Raw genomic sequence first — 25190 nt, forward strand, 5'->3', positions numbered from 1 at the left:
ATAAAAGTACTTGAATGGAAACTGGATAGTGTCATGGGATTGTAGTATATTCAAGCTTTAAGCCAGTTATGTATCTTTTGCATATTTATAAGTGAGGTGTCTCTCTAAGGAAGGACTGAAAAGTTTTAACCAGCTGAATTAACAGGCTATTTTGACACTTTATAAGCAAGGTGAATTGTGTTAGATGACCATTTGGAGGCCTGAAGGACTGAGTCAGCATAACTACAGACCTCAGGAACAGAAAATTCCCTGAAGGCATTCTGATCTGATGCAATTTTCTTTGTAAATTTAATAAGGTTTAATTTGCGATATTTGATTAACAGTTTCATATTATGGATATGATTCTATGCATATCAAATGTGAAAAGTCCTTTAAATGTCCACAGGAGTGTTAAATGTTCTAAAAACAGTATTGAAACACAAAGTTACTTCCTCACTCTATGTCTTTTATGAATGGTGGACACTGGATATCGCTTACATATCCAACATGTTAATGCCACTTAAAGAATTTCCTAAAATCCTCTGAGACCCCTTAAACTCAGAGCACTTGCTGACTTAACTTGCTCACACTTATAACTACATAACTTACATTACTGATTAATTAATTAAAAAAAAAACTGAATTATAAGCTCGAAGTTTAGACCTTCTTATTGTTTGCAACAAAACTTGACAAATCCTTACATTTTGTAGATGTACTATGTAATACCAATATTGTCAGGAATTACCCCTTCACAGCTCACAGTGCTACAGCGTGTGTTCCATGATATCATATGTTTTGTATACTTTGCCACTTATATTTTTTTGGGTTCATGTCCTGTCTCCACCCTTGTCTTGTCATTGGTTGTTTCCCTCATGTGTTTTAATTACTCGCACCTGTTTTCAGTTTGCCCCTTATTTAGTTTGTTTATTTAAACCCTTGTGCAGGGGTCGGGAACCTTTTTTCACCAAAGAGCCATTGTTCCCAATTTTTGTTTAATGCATTTTTCGAAAGAGCCACTGCATAAACTAATATTTTACTATTATATATATATATATATATATATATATATATATATATATATATATATATATAAAGAAATATGCAACAAACAATAGCTAACATTGCAGTATGGAATTAATTGTGCAGGCCTTTCACTTTGAGGTTGAGTTTCCACCTGAGCAGCATAAAACCTCTCTCTCTCTCTTTCTCTCTCTCTCTCTCTCTCTCTCTCTCTCTCTGTGTGTGTATGTGTGGACTCATCCAGCGCAAGAGAAAAAAAAATCTGTCGAAGTTTTCTCACTTCGGATCTCACATGCCATCATGACAGCGCGGTCATGCACTGTTTGGGCTGACAGGGGCACGTCTTTTATTTTCTGAATGATTTTCTCCTTGTTTGGGAAATTCTCAGACTGTTCAGTTGCCATACTCAACATGCATGACTTTGCATATCCACCGTTAGTAAAAAGGTTTTTACAGTTTACATTGGAGCTCCGTGTACGCCTTCCTTCGGATTCCGCCCGTTTGTCGGGTACTTTTCTGCAAAAGCTGTATGGTGGGTTACGAAATGTCTCTTAATTTTTTTTTTTTTTAAATGAGGCAACACATTCTGTGCAAATCAGACACAGCAGAGCACCAGCGCTTTCAATAAAAGCACATGTTTCAGTCCAGTCACTTTGAAATTTTCAATGCTCCTCTGAATTCTTTCTTTTCGCCATCTCCACAAACTAGCTAGGCTCAGCTTGAATCTGAGGACGAGAGGTTACCATAGAAACATAAGTAGTTTGCCATTGATTGGTGTTGTGACACTTGCGCACAGCACTGCATATGTGCACTGGCTGGTACAGATTGAAATATATTATTGTAAACTGATTTTTCATTAACTTCGGTAGGCTGTACAACAAATAAATTGTAATTGACTTTGCATTTTCTGCATTAAACTGATCTCTAGGGATGTGTCTAAGTTTTTAGCGATCGATCATATGTTGTAAAGGGTGAGACACCTGGCAAGCCACATGATTTTTCTCAAAGAGCCATGTGTGGCTCACGAGCCATAGGTTCCCGACAACTGTGCTTGTGTGTCTTTGTTCCACGCAAAGTATTCTTCATTGTTGTGCCGCCTGTCTTTGCTAAGCCGTATGTTCTGTGTTTACAGCTCCAGGTTCTTGATCTCGTTCTGTTCTCTCATTTTAGATATCCACTGACATTGTTGTTTGCTGATCACCTGACCTCCGCCTGTTTGATTCATGTTTTAGATTTGTCTGGCTGCCTCTCTAATAAAACACTTATACCATAATTGCATCTGTCTCTATTCACCATTTGTGACAAATATACACTATACTAGAAAACATTGCTTTTTTTCCATAAAAAACTGAGGCATGAATGACTGATAATTATTCAGGTTAATACAACTATTCAGAACAGAACACTAGGGACAATAAAAATCATACACCAAAAGATGAACAATATTATCATCAAAGAACAACAACTAACATTGGACTTGATTCACTTGAGTGATTTCCTTTTGGTTGAGTGAATTCCATTTAAACTGTATATTCAAATATTCATTTTCAAATCTTTTTTTTTTTATGTTTTCAGATAATGTCAGATGAAGACATTCCTCTCAAAACATCTCTTTTGAGGTCTCTGAAGACAGGCCCAGACAAAATTTTAACTTCAAAAGGAACCAAGAAAACTACAAGTGGCAAAGAGCTGAAAGGTCCATCATTTGTCAGCAAACCAGAAACAGTCTTATTTAAGGTAGATGCACAGTGACACTTCTAATTTTGACTCTCTCAGATGTAATATTGTAAATAAACAGTATTTCTTATTTTATACCTTGCATGTGCATCATATATTAATGTATCACCACGCTGTTTTGCAGGATTTTGACCTTGAAAGGACATATAAGAGAAAAGTAGTACTTACAAACATCTCTAATGTCACAAATTACTGCAGACTTGTGGGAGTTTCACAAAACCTCGTGGATTTCATATCAGTAAGGTGAGAATGGTACTGAGCAAAATGTGACAAACTGATGAACACAAAATAGGGCAGGTGTATGGTAGAGAGATTTGTAAATATTTTTCTATAAGGTTAATTTTCCAACAACTAACAGAATATCTAGAGTTACTTGTAATATATCGATTTCCATCTAGTTTAGCTGAACTTGTTCCATAATATTCCAGTGATGTGTAGTAGTGAATTCCTACTGTAACATTTTGTGTGAAAAGCTGTGTGTAAATATTTTCATAGGCCAAACCCAACAAAAAAAAATAAATCACGGCAGATTTTAAAAGTTTTGGTACGATGATTTTCTTTCTACTCGTGTGTATGCCGATAAGTGCAGTAAATTACCAAGCATGTTTTCGGCACAGCGACTCCATTAACAAAAGTCCATAAAAGGCAAAGCTCAGTGAGCAGATAATGAAAAAAATAAAATAAATAAACAGTGAAAGAGCACCTCCTAAGCATAGTACAAGCATCCAGTAATAAAATCAATACTTAAAATTAATTATACATGGTAATCTAAATATGATGCATTAACTCAGGCCATATATACAATTTGAAGCCCAATTGGTGTTCACATTAGTGAGTCTCCTTAAATATAAATTTACACAAACCCTCACAGGAAACAAACTAACTGGATTTTTGCAAATAGCATATTTCTTGTGTATATGCTCCTGCAAATGAATAATTTCATTCATATCCAGCTTGATAAATGAGGCCTGCTGTCCAGTTTATTTTTTAACTTATTTCCAAACACATAATTTCAGTACACCCCATTTATCCATGGTATATACAGTATATCATTAGAAATAAATACTAACAACACAATGTATGATCATTAGATGATAGGATGAGACAATCATGATAGGATGAGACAATGAGAAGGCAAACAGCTACAAATAGAGATCGCAGAATTGAAACGAAATGCTTGCACTGCTGAAGTTTATTATTAATGTACATTATTCATACCCCACTGTCAGGTTCAATATCTATGTACGCAAAACCAATGTGTGGAAGTGAGCAGCAGTAGTAAGACTCTGCTCTGTTTGCCATATGTCCATGCCTCCTTTGACGCCCCCACGAAATTCTAAAAACGGCTCTCTTTTCTCTCACTCTTTGTCTCTCTGTCTTTTTCTCTCCCTGTGTGTTTTTTTTTTTGCTTTATGCCAAAGCCCCCTTCTCCAGAGTATCAGAATCTCTCTCTTTTGCTCTCTCTCTCTCTCTCTCTCTCTCACTCACACACACACACACACACACTGAGCTCAGTTCGCCAAAAACAGGAAATGGGTTGATGGCACACATACTGTGTTAAAGCATTTCATCTATTTTTATATAACATGCTCTTTTTAAGCTTTTCTTCCTACAATCTGTAGATGACAAATGTTTCTCAGCATGTGCTCATCACTTCCTGTTACATCCTCTTCACATGCAACAGATGTCAGATCTGTCCATAAATCATATTTGATATTTGAAAGCTCAAGAACAGATTTTTTCCCCCTCTCTTCATATTTAGCCCAAAGCCCATTTTAACATTGTAATAATTGAACAGGTGACATTAAAGGGTAAATCAGCAGATTATGGTCTCCTTAGACTGCAAGCCAGCTCATTAATTAAGCCTTTTCAGCTGAATTTTTTACCGTGAGCTTGCTTGGGATAAATTAGGCAGATTGTATCAGCCTGTGTGACATTGTGAGCTAAATTTAACTGAAAGACAGATTGTTGTATGACGTGAAATGCTGAAATAAAACAAACCATGTAAAACCATAGGGGAAAAAATATGATGTATTCTAAGATATTTGAAGACACTTTTCTAACCAGGTTGTCCTCACCTGCCAAATTTGCAGATACAGTTCTGAAATAATTATGCTTGATACTCAATACCAACACCAGCATGCACAAGCGGGTGCGAATGTCACTGACGCCAGACTGAAATTGCAGAGCAGAACGATTTCGAAGCTAATGAGTTTCAGGCTGGTTAAATCAGGCTGGAGTTTTGCAAAATGTTATCAGAGGATAGAGAATTGGAATGAATATATATTAAAATATGTTTTTTGTAGTGGGGATGGTGGCTTAGTGTTTAGTATGTTTGCCTTGCACCTCCGGGGTTGGGGGCTCAAATCCCACCTCCACCCTGTGTGCACGGGACTTGCATGCTCTGCCCGTGCCTTAGGGGGTTTCCTCCGGGTACTCCAGCTTCCTCCCACCTCCCAAAAACGTGCCAGTAGGTGAATTCGGCATGCCAAATTGCCCCTAAGTGTGAATGAGTGTGCAAATGTATGTGTGATGGACCAGCATCACATCCAGAGTTTATTCCATCCTTGCTTTCAGTTTTCCCATGATAAGCTCCTGAAGCAGTTACTGAAGATGAATTAATGTTTTATAGTCATCTCTGTTACACATATTCTGTACTCATGCCTAAATGGATGTGCACTAGATCAGGGGCTTAGAATCTGCCTCCCATCTCCACCGCATGGAACGTCTCCTGTGTCCCTCACACTTTTAATAAAACATAAATTCGGCCAATTTGTGTATATTTGATTTCTATACGTGTACGTGTCTATAAGTCATTACGTGACCTGACATTGCCATGACAATTGGTCACTCACGTCACGTGTCACGCCCATGCTCACATTTTTAAATGTCATGTTTGCTTCAGAAAATTGGGTGTAATTATTTGTATGCGTGGTTTGTATATTTTTTTCATTGTGTAGTTTCTTCACTAATCTAATTCTCTAATTTTCTAAACTCAGTTTTGAGCCTCCTGGACCAATGTCAGCAGGCATGTCATGTGAACTAGAGACTGTTTTCAAACCTTTGGTAAGTACTTTTATTATAATTTCCTGATTTAACATACAGTTTATATAGCAGGTTTTGGAGAAAGAAGGATTAAAAAGAAAATTCACAGAGCGTACCGAACAATAATTCACACACCAGATTTCAAGCTTCAGTATATTAAAATGATGGGTTTAAAAGTAGTGAAAGAAATTAGGAATTTTGAACCTTTATAGGTTTTTTTTATTTCTACTTCTTGAACATTGGGTCTAATTATTACTTATTTATTACTTTTACTATTACTTATTTATATTTTATTACTATTACTTAATTATTACTATATATAGGCCTGCTATGATCAGGTGACGTGGCAATTAAGCACGTCGCGTGATATAAAAACGGCACCTGTGAACTGCACCGTAAGCTTCTATTATCTGAAGCAAAGATGCAATTCACAGGCATGCCCCAGTATGACAAAGCTATGCAAAGTCTCATTCCCTTCTCAGGGAACAGGGTTACATGCGTAACCCAGACGTTCCCTGTCAAAGGGAACTCAACATTGCCTGAGCTCCTCGCTGTGGGAACAACAATACCCACTCTGTCATACTGAGGGTATGGCCTGTACAAAAAGATCTGAACCTGAGGCTCACTGCAAGACACTCAAGACACACATCCTGTAAGGGTACCCCTTTGGACAAAGCCTTTGAGGAGGCAACACCCCTAGTGGAATGAGCCCTTATGCCCAGAGGCGTAGCAAGACCGCGCACCTTATAAGCAATAGAGATTGCTTCCACTATCCAATTAGAGATGCACTGCTTCAACACAGCATCACACCTACTGTCGCTGCCAAAGCAGACAAGCAGCTGTTCCGAATTACGCCATTCGGCGGTGGACGTAATTACCGAGAGCCCTTACTGGACACAGTAGGTGCAATTTCTCTTGTTCCGGTGTGAGGAACAGAAGAGGGCAGAAAGCCTGCAACACTACTGGCTGGGAAGCAGGCATAGGCACTTTAGGAATATAATCCAGCCTAGGATATAGGAAGGCCTTGGCTAATCCAGGGGCAAAGTCAAGGCAGGAAGGGGCAACAGAGATAGCTGGTAGCTCTCCTACTCGCTTGAGAGATTTCATGGCTAGCAGAAGAGCTACCTTTAAAGTCAGAAGCTTCTCAGAGGCTGACACTAAGGGCTCAAATGGGGCACCTGACAGACCTTCCAGGACCACAGAAAGGTCCCAGGAAGGTATGCATGGTCTGCAGATGGGCCTCAGTTGCCTGACACCATGCATAAACCTTGAAGTTAGAGGATGTTGCACCACAGAGGCTCCATCAATAGGGACATGGCTGCCCAAAATGGTGGCCACGTAGACCCTGATTGTAAAAGGAGCCAACCTTGCTGAGAAACGTCCTCGTACGAACTCCAGGACTGTAGCTATTGCACAGTTCACTGGGTCTAGCTGACGTTCCTCACACCACAAGACAGAAAATCGCCACTTGAGCGCATACAATTTCCTCGTGGATGGTCCTCTAGCATTGTAACGTTGTCTCTACAACCTCAGTTGCGAGACCAGAATCTATGAGCTGGTTTCCCTCAAGGGCCAGACCCACAGTTTCCATAGTTCCGGCCAAAGGTGATAAATCAGCCCTCTGGATTGAGACAGTAGGTCCCCGCGGATGGGAATTGCCCAAAGAGTGCCGTCCAGCGGGGATATTATCTTTGAGAAGATATTCGAGCTGGCCAATAAGGTGCTACTAGCAGCAGACATAGACAGTCCTGGCGAACTCTTGCTAGAACTTGTAGTAGCAGAGGGATCACAGGAAAAATGTACAGATGCATCTGTACAGATGCAGGCGCAACTAATGCTTCTCTGGGCAGAGGGAAAGTTTTTGTCAGTGAGTGCAATGTACATTCTGGGCAACTGGAATGTGGGGGCAGACATCCTGTTGAGGCAGAGGCTGAGGCTCAGGGATTGGTGGCTCCATCCACAAGTGGTGGAGTCCATATGGCAGAGGTTTGTCCAAGCGGAATTGGATGTGTTTGCCTCCGAGGAGACAACACACTGCCCGCTCTGGTTCGCCATCACTCCTCCCACACCATTGGGGTTGGACGCCATGGTGCACACATGGCTGAGATCACAGCCCTGCCTCAACAGGATGTCTGCCCCCACATCTCAGTTGCCCAGAATGTACATTGCACTCACCTAGAATATACATTGCACTCATTGACAAAAACTTAGCAACCGTGAGTTTAAATGAAGTGAATTAGAGTTAGTGAAGGAGAGCGGCAGTGTACTGTATGTTTACAGACTGAACAGTTGCTACTCTTGATTATGATTGGTGAGGAATTTTTTAATAAAGAGGTTTGAATTAAACCCACCTTGTAGCGTTAGCATTATTATTAATTTACTCCGTGCGAAGCCGCTGTGGCTACACGAGCATTTGCAAGTTCAAAGTCATTTTGCGGGATCAATAAAAATGGCGATTGTGAGATCGGGAAGTTGAAGCTGATGATGTACAGAGTTACTTGTCATCATAATGGCTTCTCTGCAGTATTTCCACACTTGTTCAGTTGACTGAGGAGATGAAAAGCAGTGTGAAAGTAACTGTTGCTCGGTATAGATGCGTTTTGGAGTTGTAGTTTTTATCCCGATTGTATTATACAACTCCGAACAGGTCACTCACACTGATGCGAATAAATATTTATTCACAGTCGCACAAAATACTTTTCAGTCACAAATGTGAGTGAAATGGTCGCACTGTAGAGCCCTGAGTTTATCTGCAAAGTTTTTCCCATTCGGCGTGATGACGTTTAATGTCCCCGACAACCTCTGTAGTGCCATTTAGCATCATGTTAATGTCATGATTTCTCCTCGCGCAAAGCGCTGGAGCTCGAAGCGAAGCTGGCAGCTCGAGGTCTAAAATGCTAACTCCGTTTCGGGGTTTTGGCATTACAAAATGACGTCATCCCTGCGCCGCTCTATGGTGATTGGCTGTAAGTGTAAGGAAGCACTTGATTTGATCTGCAGCGGAGTTTTCTATTAGCGGAGGACGAACTTTAAACGTTATCGCAGTCGATCATGTTCATTTAATCGTGGGCAGTCAAAATCGTAATCGCGATCGATATTCAATTAATTGTGCAGCCCTACGTGTAATGGGGTTGGAGACAGATGCATGTGCAGTTAAAGTTTTTATTAAATAGGCAGGCAGACAAATCCAAATCATAAGGCAAGTTCAAGGTCGAAATAGGCGGGGGGGGCAGGCGATTGGCAAACGGGCATAATCAGGGCTTAAACGTGAATCAGAAACACACGGACGAAAACAGGATCAAGAAACTATGATGCTATGAACAAGGATCAAAAAAGCTCGGTAGAGTACTGGTGGAAAACACAGAAACAATGCTTTGCCCAGAACAAAGACACACGGGGTTTAAATATCAATGAAATCAAAGGTAAAACAGCTGTGAATAATTATGACACATGAGGGAGACAACCAATAACAAGACAGGGGCAGAGACAAGACAAAGCATAACAAAACACACATGTCCAAGAGTAAACAAAGTTTGACAACGTGGAAGCGTGTGCTGTCATGCTACGGGCTGTTGAGGGGAAATCCGTGACACCTACAAATCGACTTTTGATCATTTCAATCAGTTCATTTGGTTTTGAAAAGATATATTTTTCCTTTGCCATAAAAAAAATTTCTTACCCAGATACTATAAGCTATGTTGCATTCACAATGGCTTAGTCTGAAATGGAATTGGTAGAAGTTTTGGAAATCAGATCTAATTTTCCATTATAAAAAAAACACAAAAAACATGCTTTTATATTAAACATATCTGTCCTATGGATTGCTCTCCATATTATGTGCTGTATTAACTAAAGAGAAATAAGAAATATATACAAAAAAGGGATTTTTTTTTTTTTTACATATGACATTTAACATATACTTAAATGTTTAAACTCCCAGCTTTTTATCCAGTTATCAATTCAATTAATCAAAAATGTTTGTGGTTACAATTGTGAGAACTGTCTGGACCTACTAATGGTTCCTAGGAGTTTAAGTTAAGTAAACACATGGAAATCCAGATGCTGACCATTCTTTGTGTACATGGATCATTTAATATCTTCCTAGATAATCAGATACATGAACTTGCAACATATTGTATGTTTAATCCCTCTCAGCTGAATGAAGATTTGGATGGTGAGATCCAATTTCAGTCGTCTACTGGCCCCTTTTTTGTCCCAATCAAGTGTAGAACAAAAAAATGTGAGGTGAGGACTACTGTCTGTTTAATTTTCTTGCAAGTAATTCTGGTATCACATACACATAAGAATGTTATATAGATAAGATGGTGCTGTGAGGTTTTCTTCCTGTAAATGTTGTCTTTTCTCTCTTTTCCCCAGATGGTTGTTGATAGCAGCCTCATTGACTTTGGCACGCATGTGGTCGGGGAGACAATTTCACGGGTAATCACCCTGACCAACATGGGGGCACTGGGTACTCGCTATTCACTGGCTCCCCTCTTCACAAACTGCCTTCAGTTGCACAATCCATTGCAGCATTCCACTCCTAGCGAACAGGTAACTTGTACAATTAGCCACCAGAACAAGCACATTAACTTAACATTTGTCCAGTGACACAGATGTGTCAAAATTTACTTAATAATCATTATTTGAATAATAATATCAGGAACCTGGTGACAACAGCAGTGTGGAAGGTGCTGCTTTATGTCTTGATGAAACAATTCAACCAGAGAGAGAAAACACTAACTGCATTACTCAAATGGAATTGAAATCAGGTAACCACAAAATTTTATCCACATTTTGCTTTATTTCCCTGCCAAAAAAATATACTCTTCTGAGATGCAATATTTTTTTGTCAATTTGGCTAATAACTTGGATTAACTGTGATTTCAGGTACATCCCAAACCAGCTGTGACACACCTGTAGGTGTTGAGGCTTCAGGAGCTAATGGTTTGGAGGAGAGGGTGGTTACAGAGGTTGAGCAGGACCATGACTCTGAGATCACTGAAATCAGCATTGGTAAAGTAAGTTTCTTCCTGGATGTATGGCATGCTTAAATATCTTTAGAAAAGTGCAAAAGGTTTCACACCTTAAACACTGCATAATGTTTATATGTTAGATTTATCAGAATCTTTCAATTTTTGCCTTCAGTGTGAACAAAAAGATCAAACTTGCTTTTGTTAACTGACAGTTCAGGAACCTTACTGAATACCAATTCAAATGGCTTTTAGGTGAAAACAAAATTTAGGCACTAGATACCTCTATAACAGCTTCCGTTATGTGTTTATATCCTTGCTCTTGTTCAGGAAGTGCAAAACTGTCGCTCCCTTACTCACTCATACACTCTTCACTATTTAAACTATAGAGCACTGTATAGGGCAGCAGTGTCATTAAGAAACAGTGGGCGACAGACCCATTTATTAATCTTGCGTATGCATAGTTTTGTGCATAAACTTTTCATACTCACATTACTAGTCCTGATCTTTTTTTTAGTATTGAACATGACAGTGCATAATGGTACATTCAATGAAAATTAATGGTCAACAACCAGTGTAAACCCTCCCACATCCCCCCACTTCCTATTAAGTACAGAATCAGTTACCCACACCCTCATACTCACACATATGCAGAAACCCTTAGTGGCAGAAAATTATAACCGCAGGTAAACTGGTTATAAGGAGCTCCCATCACACTTATTGTCAATCATATCAGCATAATTGCCTGAAATATAAAGAAAAAAAAATCTTACAAAAAGCATATCTAAAGATGTGCACTTTTAGAAAGCAAAACGCAGTCCATCCTTTCTACTTTAGGGGTTTTAGTCACAGGCTCATTTTAATGAGAAATTGAAGACAGGTCTGGCATTTCCCAACCAAATATGAGCCAAATAATGACACATGTCTGACATGTATTCATATCACTCATGCAAAACCTTAGATTTTCAAATATAGCAGCGGAAAAGACAACAATAATGAGGGATTTTCATTTTTAGTGAACACCACATTGCAAAAATGTGACCTACTTTATACACTACAATGATGAATGTGTATCTCTTTAGTGGTTTACTTCTATTCATCCATAAACTATTCTGACTCAAGTTACGTTGATTAATTTTATCGTAAGCAATCTCTTACTTCTGTAACAGCTATTCTCCTTAACTGAGAACCAATCATCAACGCTGACTGGGCCCTGGAATGCAAGTTTTTCTGCATAGTAGACTACATTCTGCCACCACACTGTCATGCTGTCTTTGTTTCCATATTGAATTTGACAACAGTAGATACTATGTGGGAGGTTAAAAAAAACCTAGAGAAACTACAGAAGTCCGGACCTCTATGTCCTCATAGCTAGTTATGTCTGCTATAGCTCTGTGATCTCTCAGTTTATGTGTTAATGCCCTGTTGATTATTATGAGAGGCTGTCAGTAGCTGTGCAGACACTGAAATTACACTGGAACATGGATTACACTGATGCTGCACAAGCACAATCAACCTTGGCTAATTGCAGAAAATTACCCATGTGATTGATTCAGTCATATCTAGGATTCGACTGGTACAAAAATAAAAAGAAAGAAAGCAAAAAAGAGAAAGGCAGAATATAATATCAGCTGCAGTCACTGAAAGAAATATGTGAGAAAAGAAAAAAATGACTGAAATCTTAGCCAGGGGAGTACCAGTATGCTCTTGTATTGTTATATTATTGATTGATCGTTAGTCATTAGGTGCTGAGCTACTGAATGTTTTTTTGGGGGTTTATCAGTAGACTTATTATCAGTAGACTAAAGAAGCTAACATGAGACTTTGCATGTTTATTTTCTCATCAGGTGCTTGAGGGTGAGGTGGGCCCATTTGCTAGCATCAAACTGCCCATAGTTTTCACACCGACCATCCCAGGAGAAAATAAGCTAGATATTAAGATCAGCTTTTCACAACCCAACTGTGAAGCGGTAAGGAGTATTGCAAAATGAGTAAACTTTTGTTGTTTGCTCTTAACTGAACTGAACACAATTTTTTTTTAAATATCAAGATTGTGGTGTCGTCATACGGAGTGGCTGAGAGTGCTCCTGTGTGGGTGACCAAGCCAAGCATGGACCTAAAGATCTGCATGTATGATCGCCTTTACCAAGACTGCATTGAAGTGCAAAGCAGGTGGGACAGGATTCTTATATTTTTGGTGCTGTAATATATGTGTGGTGGCCTGGGAAGCCCCTTCATAGTGAAATTGTTCACAAATGTCAACTTGTGCTATTTGACAATTATGAATAGTTGCTTTTCGCTCGACTGATCACTGTTTGTTCTTATATCTGTGGCAAAATAATTGCTGAATAGTTCAGTAAGTTTTGTTTTGTAGGTTATTTTTTCAGCCATTAAAGCTTGTAGAAGTGGCAGCGTCTACAGTGTCTCTATGTGAATTTAGATCATTTACAAACTAAATCTATTTCCATTACATTTAAATTTATTTCATTTGTCTGATGTCTTTATCCAAAGCAACATTAGCAGCAGTGGCTCATGACCATAGATTTAGATGAGACAGGACAACACAGCCTCAAGCAAAATTACATTAAAAGGTTATCACACTTGACTTATGCTATAAACCTCTCTCTAATTAATTTTTAGAACTACCCTATAATAGGCAGTTGAGAGTGGAACATACACAGATATCTAGCATAGTCTAGCAGTTTGTTTTGAGTGGTTTTGAGTGAACTTTGTATTCAATACAGAAGACCTAATCTCATTAACCAGGGTTGCCATCTTTTACCAAATTTCCAGCCTAACTACATCTCAAAAACTACACAAAAGACCCGAAACTAGCTGAAAAAAATTCTGACTTGGTGGAGGTTTTTTGTTTTTTTTAACTAGCCAAATAGGGCAACACCATTAACTGATCTGTCTGCTTCTCTTGCCCCAGTGGACCTATATTAGTGCTTGTTTCAGATCCCACTTTTTACCACTAGGTGCAATAATAATGTTCAATAAAATATCATAATTTATCATCGTGTAATTTAACATGTATAGACAGTCCCTCCAGGAGTTTGTGATTTTGCGATCCATAATATTCAGAGGAGCTTGCCTTTGTTCAAAATTAGTGCAGATTTTAAGCAGATTTGGGCCAAGACACTTGTGTGACATCATCACTACGCACATGTGACATCATCACTACGCACATTCAGCCAAAAACCCTCTTCGATTCACATGTGTTGAACATGAGTACAGCTAAAAGGTCTCATTTACCAACAAACATTGCTGCGAAAGACCATCCATCCATCCATCCATCTTCAACCGCTTACTCCTTTTCAGGGTCACGGGGAATCCTGCAGCCTATCCCAGGGAGCATCTGGCACAAGGCGGGGTACACCCTGGACAGGGTGCCAGTCCATCGCAGGGCACACAATCACACACATTCACCCACCCATTCATGCACTACGGACATTTTAGACACGCCAATCAGCCTACCATGCATGTCTTTGGACTGGGGGAGGAAACCGGAGTACCCGGAGGAAACCCCCTTAGCACGGGGAGAACATGCAAACTCCGCACACACAGAGCCGCGGGAATCGAACCCTGGCGTTGTGAGGCGAACATGCTAACTACTAAGCCACCGTGCGCCCCCTGCGAAAGACCATGCAAAACTATTTCGTGCTATTGCAATTTTGCCAATTCGAGTAGTTTTCTGCAAAAAAAGCATAAAAAACTCTGCAAACTTTGCAAAAAGCCTCAACAGAATCAAGCATTTTTGGCTGCAACAATCACAAAACACTTTGAAGAATATTTGTTCAGGGGGCATGGTGGCTTTGTAGTTGGCACATTTGCCTCGCACCTCTGGGGTTCAGGGTTTGATTCCTGCCTCTGCCCTGTGTGCGCGGAGCTCTGTGTGTTTTCCCTGTTTTCCTCCAAGTACTCTGGTTTCCAAAGTCCAAGTCCACAGACATTCACTGTAGGCTGATTTGCATCTCAAAATTGTCCATGGTGTGTGAATGTGTGTGTGAATTTGTGTGCGATTGTGCCCTGTGATAGGTTGGCACTTCATCCAGGGTGTCCCCTGCCTTGTACCCTGAGTCACCTGGGATAGGCTCCAGGCTCCCCGTGACCCTGTGCAAGATAAGCAGTACAGAAAATGAATGGATGGATTATTTGTTGAACAGCTTATATAAATGGTTGGGCTCTCCTCATTGTACATTATATCTGTACGTTATATCTGTTTTGCAAGGGCACATATCCAGAGCTTGATCACAGCATGATATTCACTGCGTGAGTAAAACACCCATAGCTAGGAAGCTAGCCATGAAAGTATCATTAACAAAAACACGTTTGTTAATAATGTATGGCTCATTTACCTAACATGATCTCTGAAGGCTTAGGTGATGTTATAAAGTAGGGTAAAAAAAAAACATAATTTTGGTGCAGAATACTTGTGTTTTCTGAAAGTAGAGGTATTAAAGTATGTTATTAGTAGAAAAACGTCTGGGGTAACCCTGTTCCCTGAGAAGGGAACAAGACGTTGCGTCACACTTGACGCTATGGGAACACCACCTGGTGGAAACGTAAGTGTGGGGGAAAAATTAGATTTTTAGATGCATCGCGATGCGGATGTGGACCGATTCACAAATGTCAAAAATCGATTTTCTAAATGTTAATTGATAACGTGATGTTGACGGAACACAAAAGGCGGAACGCAGAAGCGAGCGCCCGGACAGTCTGTGGCGTGCACATTGTCACTATTTCCCCTTGCGCTAATGCTGTAGCACACAGCACACTCCGAAGCTCGTAGTGCGAGTGCGTGCTCCTGGGTTTCAGTGACATTGACATTGTTTACTTTTGACATGTACATTTGTTATGATTTCTGTCCTGTCTCCGCCCCTGTATTGTCATTGCTTGTTCTCTTATGTGTCATCATTAGTCTCAGCTGTTTTGGGTTCACCATTGATTGTTTGTTATTTAAACCGCTCCTGTGTCTATATATGGTGCGAAGTATTGCGTGAGTGTTACCACCATAACAAGCCTTTGTTGCTCGCTTACGTGCCACAGTTTTGATCCTATTCTCGTCATGGCGATTTGGCACACTTCCGGCTTTTGCTGAATTAGTCAATGGGAAAAAAGATGCATCTTCATGCATCGATAATCGTTTTATCATCGCATCGCAGCCCTCTGAATCGTAATTGAATCTAATCGTGAGGTGCCTAGAGATTCCCAACACTACGGAAACAGTGTCTGAATACGTGTGAAATCTGGTTGGCCTGCCTCAGTCAGGTGACGAAGTAGAAACGTGTCATGAAGACTATATAAGGCACTCACAAACTACGTCATTCAGCTTCTATTTGTTTGATGGAAGACGCAATTTGCAGGTATGACAAAGTATGGCCAACAAGATGCAACATCTCATTCCTTTCTCAGGGAATAGGGTTACATACATAACCCAGACGTTCCCTTTCCAAGGAACTCTACAGTATCTCACAAAAGTGAATACACCCCTCACATTTTTGTAAATATTTGATTATAACTTTTCATGTGACAACATTGAAGAAATGACACTTTGCTACAATGTAAAGTAGTGAGTGTACAGCTTGTGTAACAGTGTAAATTTGCTGTCCCCTCAAAATAACTCAACACACAGCCATTAATGTCTAAACCGCTGGCAACAAAAGTGAGTACACCCCTAAGTGAAAATGTCCAAATTGGGCCCAGTTAGCCATTTTCCCTCCCCGGTGTCATGTGACTTGTTAGTGTTACAAGGTCTCAGGTGTTAATGGGGAGCAGGTGTGTTAAATTTGGTGTCATCACTCTCACACTCCCTCATACTGGTCACTGGAAGTTCAACATGGCACCTCATGGCAAAGAACTCTCTGAGGATCTGAAAAAACGAATTTTTGCTCTACATAAAGATGGCCTAGGCTATAAGAAGATTGCCAAGACCCTGACACTGAGCTGCAGCACGGTGGCCAAGACCATTTAACAGGACAGGTTCCACTCAGAACAGGCCTCACCATGGTGGACCAAAGAAGTTGAGTGCATGTGCTCAGCATCATATCCAGAAGTTGTCTTTGGGAAATAGACATATGAGTGCTGCCAGCATTGCTGCAGAGGTTGAAGGGGTGGGGGGTCAGCCTGTCAGTGCTCAGACCATACGCTGCACACTGCATCAAATTGGTCTGAATGGCTGTCATCCCAGAAGGAAGCCTCTTCTAAAGATGATGCACAAGAAAGCCCACAAACAGTTTGCTGAAGAGGAGCAGACTAAGGACATGGATTACTGGAACCATTTCCTGTGGTCTGATGAGACCAAGATAAACTTATTTGGTTCAGATGGTGTCAACCGTGTGGCGGCAACCAGGTGAGGAGTACAAACACAAGTGTGTCTTGCCTACAGTCAAGCATGGTGGTGGGAGTGTCATGGTCTGGGGCTGCATGAGTGCCTCCGGCACTGGGGAGCTACAGTTCATTGAGGGAACCATGAATGCCAACATGTACTCTGACATACTGAAGCAAAGCATGATCAGTATGCAGTATTCCAGCATGATAACGACCCCAAACACACCTCCAAGACGACCACTGCCTTGCTAAAGAAGCTGAGGGTGAAGGTGATGGACTGGCCAAGCATGTCTACAGACCTAAACCCTATTGAGCATCTGTAGGGCATCCTCAAATGGAAGGTGGAGGAGCACAAGGTCTCTAACATCCACCAGCTCCGTGATGTCGTCATGGAGGAGTGGAAGACGACTCCAGTGGCAACCTGTGAAGCTCTGGTGAACTCCATGCCCAAGAGGGTCCAGGCAGTGCTGGAAAATAATGGTGGCCACACAAAATATTGACACTTTGGGCCCAATTTGGACATTTTCACTTAGGGGTGTACTCACTTTTGTTGCCAGCAGTTTAGACATTAATGTTGAGTTATTTTGTGTTGAGTTATTTTGAGGGGACAGCAAATTTACACTGTTACACAAGCTGTACACTCACTACTTTACATTGTAGCAAAGTGTAATTTCTTCAGTGTTGTCACATGAAAAGATCAAATCAAATATTTACAAAAATGTGAGGGGTGTACTCACTTTTGTGAGGTACAGTATGTAGTATCACGCTTGACGTTTTGGGAATGAGAAAACCCACTATGCCATACTGAAACATGTCTGTCAAAAAATGTCTGTGAAGTATATACACACAAAATCACTTCTTGAACAAACATAGAATGTCTTGTCTTACAGCATACCCTCAGATAATGCCTTGGAGGAAGCCACACCTTCAACTGTAACCACTTAAGTCTTCTTGAATGCACTGTAGAATCCTGTAGAATCCCAGCACCTCAGTTGTTGATTCTACTGGCAATATTTATACCACAAAAGAATAGACACGTATTAGAGCATACACTTCCTTTTGGATAAAGCGCTAGTATTGAAAACATTCTCCCAACCTCGGTTGAGAGACACCTAGGTGTTGGTACCCCCTCAGGGGCCAGACTTATAGGCTACACTGCATTAACAGGGCTATGATGTCTGAAAACCATACTCCCCCCAGTTGGAAAGAGGCATGGCCTCAACCACTTCATTCCCTGGTCCTCAGCCCCTACCACAGTAGGATGTCTGTCTTCAACAATATTTGCCCTTTAGATATGAGAAGAAATATTTCTTCAGAAATAACCTGTGTTCATACCAGTCATAACTGGTATTCGACTGAAAAGATAGGGGTGTATCTTATCATGACAAATAAAAGTACTCGAACTAAATGTGCAATACAATAGAATGTGTGTAACATGCTGAAATCGCATGTATGATGAGCCCGGTTTCTGGTAACGCAGTCTAAGCTCAGCTACACTCCAAAATGCCCACCCAGAAGCTTTAGGCTGGATGACCCCTCAACATCAATTCCCACCCTTTATTTTTAGGACCCCTCAGGCGACCTAAAATACAACTTGCTGTGGTAGGGAATTTCCCCCTAAATATGAGAAAAATATTACCTCAGAAATATTATGGTCTCATCATAACCACCCCAACAGCCTTGACTTAGGAGCGAGGGGCGAAATGTCAATGTGGGAAAGAGCGACTTTAGATAACCGTGCCAAACTGGATAAAACATCCAGAAATGTCACGTAAAAGAGCATGGTTTAAATAACACAATCTAAGCCAGCTACCTTCCATCATCCCTTTTGCCCCTTAATGAGAATATGACCACCTAAACAGCAACTACTGTAACTTAAATTCTTATGAGAAGCGTTTATGAAAAAACCCATCACCTCATTTACTGGGTTTAACTAACGCTAATCTTACCACTATAAGAAGTGACACGTATTAAAGGGCACTGGTAGCTCAAATCCCAGTACTACCAACCTGCCACTGCTGGGACCGTGAGTAAGACCCTTAACCCTCAACTGCTCAGTTGTATAAAATGAGATAAATGTAAGTCGGACTGGATGCCAAAAATGCCAAAAATGTAAATGTATTAGAGCATACACTTCCCCATGGACGAACCTCAGCACTAAGCATACAGTCAGCCGATAAGTAGCCACACCCCCAGTCTGCTTGTGAAACGTCTCCTAGTCCCCGAACCTCAGTGACAGGGTCTAACTGATGCTATTCGCACCACAAAGTGAAGTAACACGTATTTAGAGCATACACTTCCCCTGTGGGTGAATTTGAAACATTTGTAGAATCCACAGCACTATCCTGGTAGTCACTGGGTGTGAAAGAGACACGTAATAGAGCATACAATGTCCCCGTGATAATAGATACCCCCTTTTAAATACGAGAAGAAATATTTCCTCAGAAACATTCTGCGTTCATAACAGACCCAACAGACTCGACTGAAGGGAGGGGAATATGGGTGCGAGAATGTGCGATTTTCAGATATTATTGTGACAAATCAATACTCTAACTGAATGTGCAAACGATAAACTGATTGTAACACACTGAAACTGCACGTATAATAAGCACAGCGGCCGGTCTTGAACCACGAGGTGCAGATGTCCAGTTCCCTTCACTTGAGAATAGAGTCAGCCAAACCCGGAGTTTCTTTAGGGAGAATTTCTCACAGTGCATACAGAAAGCCCCTTCACGGACTTGCCTAGGGTGCTCTGCCCATAGTTTCTAATTTCTTTAGACAAACAATAGGACAGACAATAGGACAAACACACATAGTACACAGACACGCGCTTCCTGAAAACAAAGAAGCTGTATGTGGTGCCTTATATAGTCTTTTTGACGTGTTTCTACTTCGTCACCTGACTGAGGCAGGTCAATCAGATTGGTGTGATTTCACACATATTCACACACTGTTTCCACCAGGGAGCGTTCCCAAAGCGGCAAGCGTAACGCAACATAGAGTTCCTTTGGAAAGGGAACACAATTTTGGTCAAAAGACATCAGAAGACAGTATTTGTCAGAGTACTGGTGGAAATGCTTGCATATAATAAACATAACATGCAACTCATGCCAGGTGTAAAATGAAAACCATCACAAAGTGGTGCTTAAAATGGGGGTAAGCCTTTGAAATGTATGGTCACTAATCCATAATTAAAATTATCCAGTTGGATGAGTGCTCAGACAGTGCTCGTTAGGTTTTGCATCTTTGCTGGTGTTTTTGTTATTTTGTCAGTTGAAATCACACTTGTGCCATACTGGAAACAGGCAAAGTTCCATTACAGAAGGATTTTCAAATCTAGAAACATGTCACCATGGCCACGAATCAAGAGTCTGTATGAAGACTTAAATCCTTGCAGAAAATCCCTCTTCACTTGCAGAAAATACAACATTCATTTCTATCCATCAGAATGATGGATTGGATTTTAATTTATTCATCATCACTTTTTAAATATTCAGTAGATGTACGCAAGATTCTTGTGTTATGCAAAAAATAGATTTATTGTTGTGTATTTTACATATGCAATAACTGGTGACTAATGTTCAATGTCTACTGTGTGTTATTTATAGTCTTACTGTACGTAGGTAGCTGTGTGGGCGAGCATATTTTGTGTGTGTTTGCCCCGTGTGTGTGTGTGTGTGTGTGTGTGTGTGTGTGTGTGTCTGTGTTGCGTGTGTGGGTATTTGTGTGTTTATGTAGGTTTCATGTCATACTGCCAGATCTGATGATACTGCTGAACTTTATTAGAACATTAAATGTTTTGTTGACTGTGTGTGTGTGTGTGTGTGTGTGTGTGCACCCACCTCTGAACAAAACCACTTACATCATTAATTCACAATTCAAGACTTATGTGATGTATGTTTACTCGCAGTGTCGTGCAGTAAACAGTGCTCAAAAATGATTCAGAGCTCAATAAAATGAGTTTGTGTGTGTGTGTGTGTGTGTGTGTAAGTCACATGTAATTCTCATTCGCATGTGAATTCGCATGTGAATTCTCCACATGATTAAAGCATTCAAATTAGAGTTAAAGGAATCAGCTGAACTAAAACACTCTGACAGAAAACGTTGACATGGAGCTCAGTGCTGTCTGAAAGCAGCTTAAAATAAGCCCTTCATCCTGTCATCTCTGCCTAGTTTAACAGACCTTTCTTACAGACGACCCTCCCACACACGCGCACACACGCACACACACGCATGCATACACCCTCCCTCTTTCACGCACATACACACACCCACACAAATGTACACTGCACACACACGAACCCACATACACAAACAAAACCCACCTCTCCCAGTTGACACAAACACACACACACACTCACACAAACTCATGTAGTAGGAGCAATCCTTTGCTCCTTTCTCCTTTGCTCGTTTTTCTTGTTCTCCCTATATGAGCTGTGCACCGCTGCTTTTGATTGTGTGTGTGTGTGTGTGTGTATATATATATATATATATATATATATATATATATATATATAAAATCCTCCAGCATTTTCCTCCCAGTGCTGCATATTTGCTAAGTGGGTTGACAGCAGCAGCTTTTTAGACTGTATTATGTCAGTGTAAAAGTGGAATACAGTTATATTAATAGGATAATATGTTTGGACTTTTGGCAGTGTGTAATAGATCCAGGGTACACACACATACGTATATACTAAGCACAGGGACTCACACCATTGTCCGTCCTCTGGACCAGTTAGACATTGAAAGTGACAGTACTGCCAGAGCAGAGTATGGGGGGGAGGCGTTTTTCTACCATCCAGGAACTAAGAATCTAAGATCACTCCTTCAGTGAATTTGAAGGTCCCCCTAAAGGAGCATAGTGTATTTATAACCGATTATAATTCTGTTTATATGAGAATAAGGATACCTACCCACCTAATTGCATTGTCTAAAATTATGCAGTATGTTACTAATTTAAGATTCACTAGTTTTTTAATAGAAAAAAAATCTTCTGAAGATTTAGGTATAATAAAAAGAAAAGTATGTCTGTATATATTTGCTTTACTACATATACACATAATTACAGAATTAGGAAAAATAGAAATTAAATAATAATTGACAGCTATAATGAAGAGCTTGTGATGGCTATACAGCTATAGTTAGACCGTTCTATTTCACGCAGCCTTGTATTCAAATGTAGAATGAATGTAATAAGATATTATAGCATGCGGATAGTTCCTGTATCCTTCCAGATATTTACTGTCATATTTTCAAGTGTAGGCTATGGCTGAAATTAAATACTGCTCTGACATTTGCTGTGTTTTGTCATTTATTGGATGAGCTTTACTTCAGTGGGAACCCTTAGGACAACATAAAGATGCTGCCTAGAGAAAACAATAGCTAGCTAGGATTACTCTAATTAGGCTTGAAGTTTAAAGCGCCTGTCAACTCATTTTCATAATTAACTTCTTACTGTTAACTATAGCTTCTGTGGCAAATTTAATACCAACTATAAAAGAAAAAGATGTTACAGGTTTTTTTTCAGTTAAGAGATTTCTGAATTTCTTTTTTTATGTATGTATATATGTGCATGTATATAAAGTACATACAGTACAGTCGCCTCAGAAACAGGAACGGCAAGGCCAATTCATTTGTTTGTGCTATACACCAAAGACATTTGGGTTTGAGATCAAAATATGGATATTTTAGGATCTAGGATGAGAGTTTATGATTACAGCTTTTATTTCCTGGTATTTATATCTAGATGTGTTAAAAACATAAAACATAGAACCTTTTGTATCAGACCATCCAATTTTTAGTCAAGCAAAAGTATAGGCACAGGTAAGTCTTAAAGTAAATTAAATGAAATAACACATAATATTTGGTTGCACATCCCTTGTTTGCAGTAACTGCATCAAGCCTGCGACTCACTGACATCACCAAATTCTTGGCTTCTTCTTTGTGATGCTTTTCCAGGCTTTTACCGCACCTTCTTTCAGTTACTGTTTGTTTCGGGGGTTTCTCCCTTTAGTCTCCTCTTCAGGAGGTGAAATGTATTGGGTTAAGGTCTGGTGATTGATTTGGACAGTCTAAAACCTTCCACTTTTTCCCCTGATAAAGTCCTTTGTTGAGTTGGCAGTGTGTTTTCCCAATTAATTTGGATGCATTTCTCTGTAAATTGGCAGAGAAAATGTTCATGTAAACTTCTGAATTCATTCTGCTGCTACCATCATGAGTTACATCATCAATAAAGTTTAGTGAGACTGTTCCAGAAGCAGCCATGCAAGCCGAACCATGACTCAACCGGCACCGATTTTTACAGATGAGCTTGTATGTTTTGGACCATGAACAGATGCATTCTTTCTCCACACTTTGGCCTTTCCATCACTTTGGTAGATGTTAATATTGGTTCCAGAACTTTTGTTGCTTAACTCTGAGTCACACATCTCAAATCCAATCTGGCCTTCCGATTCTTACTGCTGATGAGTGGTTTGCATGTTGTGGTATGGCCTCTATATTTCTGCTCTTGAAGTCATATTTGAATGGTGGATTGTGATACCTTCACCCCTGCCCCGTGGAGGTTGTTGGTGATGTCACTGAATGCTGTTTTTGGGTTTTTCTCTACAGCTCTGACAATGTTTCTGTCATCATCTGTTGTTGTTCCTTGGCCGACCCATTCGGTGTTTGTTGCTCAGTACACCAGTGGTTTCTTTCTTTTTCAGGACATTCCAAATTTTTGTATTGACTATGCTCAATGTTTGTTCAATGCCTCTGAATAATTTTCCCTCTTTTCACAGCTTCAAAATGGCTTGCTTTTCTCCCATAGACAGCTCTCTGATCTGCATGTTGGCTTATCCTTTTTAACAACAAATGCAGTCTTCACAGGTGTAACTGAAGGCTAAAACCAAGAGTATATGTTCAAAACTATTTATTGTTTAAACAATCAATCTAACAGGACACACCTGGGTAACAAGAAACACCTGTCAGTTCTTCACTTTAATAGGAACACTTTGTACACCTGCTCATTTATGCAGTTATCCAATCAGCCATTTATGTGACAGTAGTACATTGCCTACATTCGTGCAGATACAGGTCAAGAGCTTCAGTTTATGTTAATATCAAACAAAAATATAAATGTGATCTTAGTGACTTAGTGAACTGTGGCATGGCTGTTGGTGTCAGATGGGCTGGTTTAAATCTTTTCTTCAGAAACTGCAGTTCTCCTGTGATTTTCACTCACAACAGGTTCTAGACTTTACACAAAATGGTGAGCATTAGTTCAGGTGGAAATGTGTTGTTGCTTCAGTGGCTGAAGGTTCACCAAAATGGGACTGTTGAAGAAGACAGTGAGACTATGCACATTACTGTTCTTGACTGTCATCAGCGGAACCCGATGTGGTCTTCTGCTGTTGCAACCCATTCTCCTCAAGGTTCAAGATGTTGTGCATTCTGAGAAAAAACTTAAACTTTAACTGTCCAGTTTCAGTGAGAAAACAGATTCCTGATCTTTGCTGAAAGGAGTTAGATGTTAGAAAGAACATTGAAAGAAAGATGAAACATGAAAGAACCTGATGTTATCTTCTGATGTTGTAGCCCATCCACCTCAAGGTTCAGCGTATTGTGCTTTTTGAGATGCTTTTGATGTGAACATTAACTGAATTTCTTTATCTGTATCTGTGTGTTTTTATGCATTGAGCTGCAGCCACATTCTTTGCTGATTAGGGTCTGATACCACTCTCAGCTCTCTCTCTCAGCTCTCTCTCTCTCGCTCACCCACACACTCTCAGTTCTTTCTAACTCACCTGTCAGCTGGACTCCTGGAACTGACAATATCAAGTAAACATATCTTAAATCACTATTCATTTATTTATTTATTTATTTATTTTTATGGTTGACTGCAATTGCACTTTAACATTTTTCCCTGTTCATTAAAATTCATTAAACCTGCAGTGGTTCATGTAATGTTTGTACATATAATTGATCCAGATAACTTCAATCAATTAACCGTCTCAAATAAATAAAAAAAATTCCTCTGATTTTATTTTTTTATTAAAAGTAATCTAACACACTGACCACAGAGGAGAGGATGAGTTTTTCTAGTGTATGGATGCAAACAGAAAATAT

General features: G+C 40.0%; 1 protein-coding gene across 9 annotated transcripts in view; it reads left to right on the forward strand.

The window, feature by feature from the left end:
- Nucleotides 1–25190, forward strand: part of cfap74 (cilia and flagella associated protein 74) — a 74660-nt gene that overhangs the window by 18007 nt on the left and 31463 nt on the right. For all 9 annotated transcript variants that reach the window (XR_008385929.1, XM_053624695.1, XM_053624700.1 and 6 more), the window contains 9 exons: nt 2575–2736; nt 2861–2979; nt 5736–5802; nt 9937–10026; nt 10159–10335; nt 10445–10553; nt 10672–10802; nt 12602–12724; nt 12805–12926. Coding sequence is in view for 8 of the 9 variants with exons in the window: in XM_053624695.1 (XP_053480670.1) it covers nt 2575–2736; nt 2861–2979; nt 5736–5802; nt 9937–10026; nt 10159–10335; nt 10445–10553; nt 10672–10802; nt 12602–12724; nt 12805–12926 (1100 nt within the window). In the remaining variant the exon portion in view is untranslated. The remainder of the gene's footprint in view (nt 1–2574; nt 2737–2860; nt 2980–5735; nt 5803–9936; nt 10027–10158; nt 10336–10444; nt 10554–10671; nt 10803–12601; nt 12725–12804; nt 12927–25190) is intronic.

The sequence above is a fragment of the Ictalurus furcatus genome, chromosome 5 (genome assembly GCF_023375685.1).
Source record: "Ictalurus furcatus strain D&B chromosome 5, Billie_1.0, whole genome shotgun sequence".
NCBI lineage: Eukaryota > Metazoa > Chordata > Actinopteri > Siluriformes > Ictaluridae > Ictalurus > Ictalurus furcatus.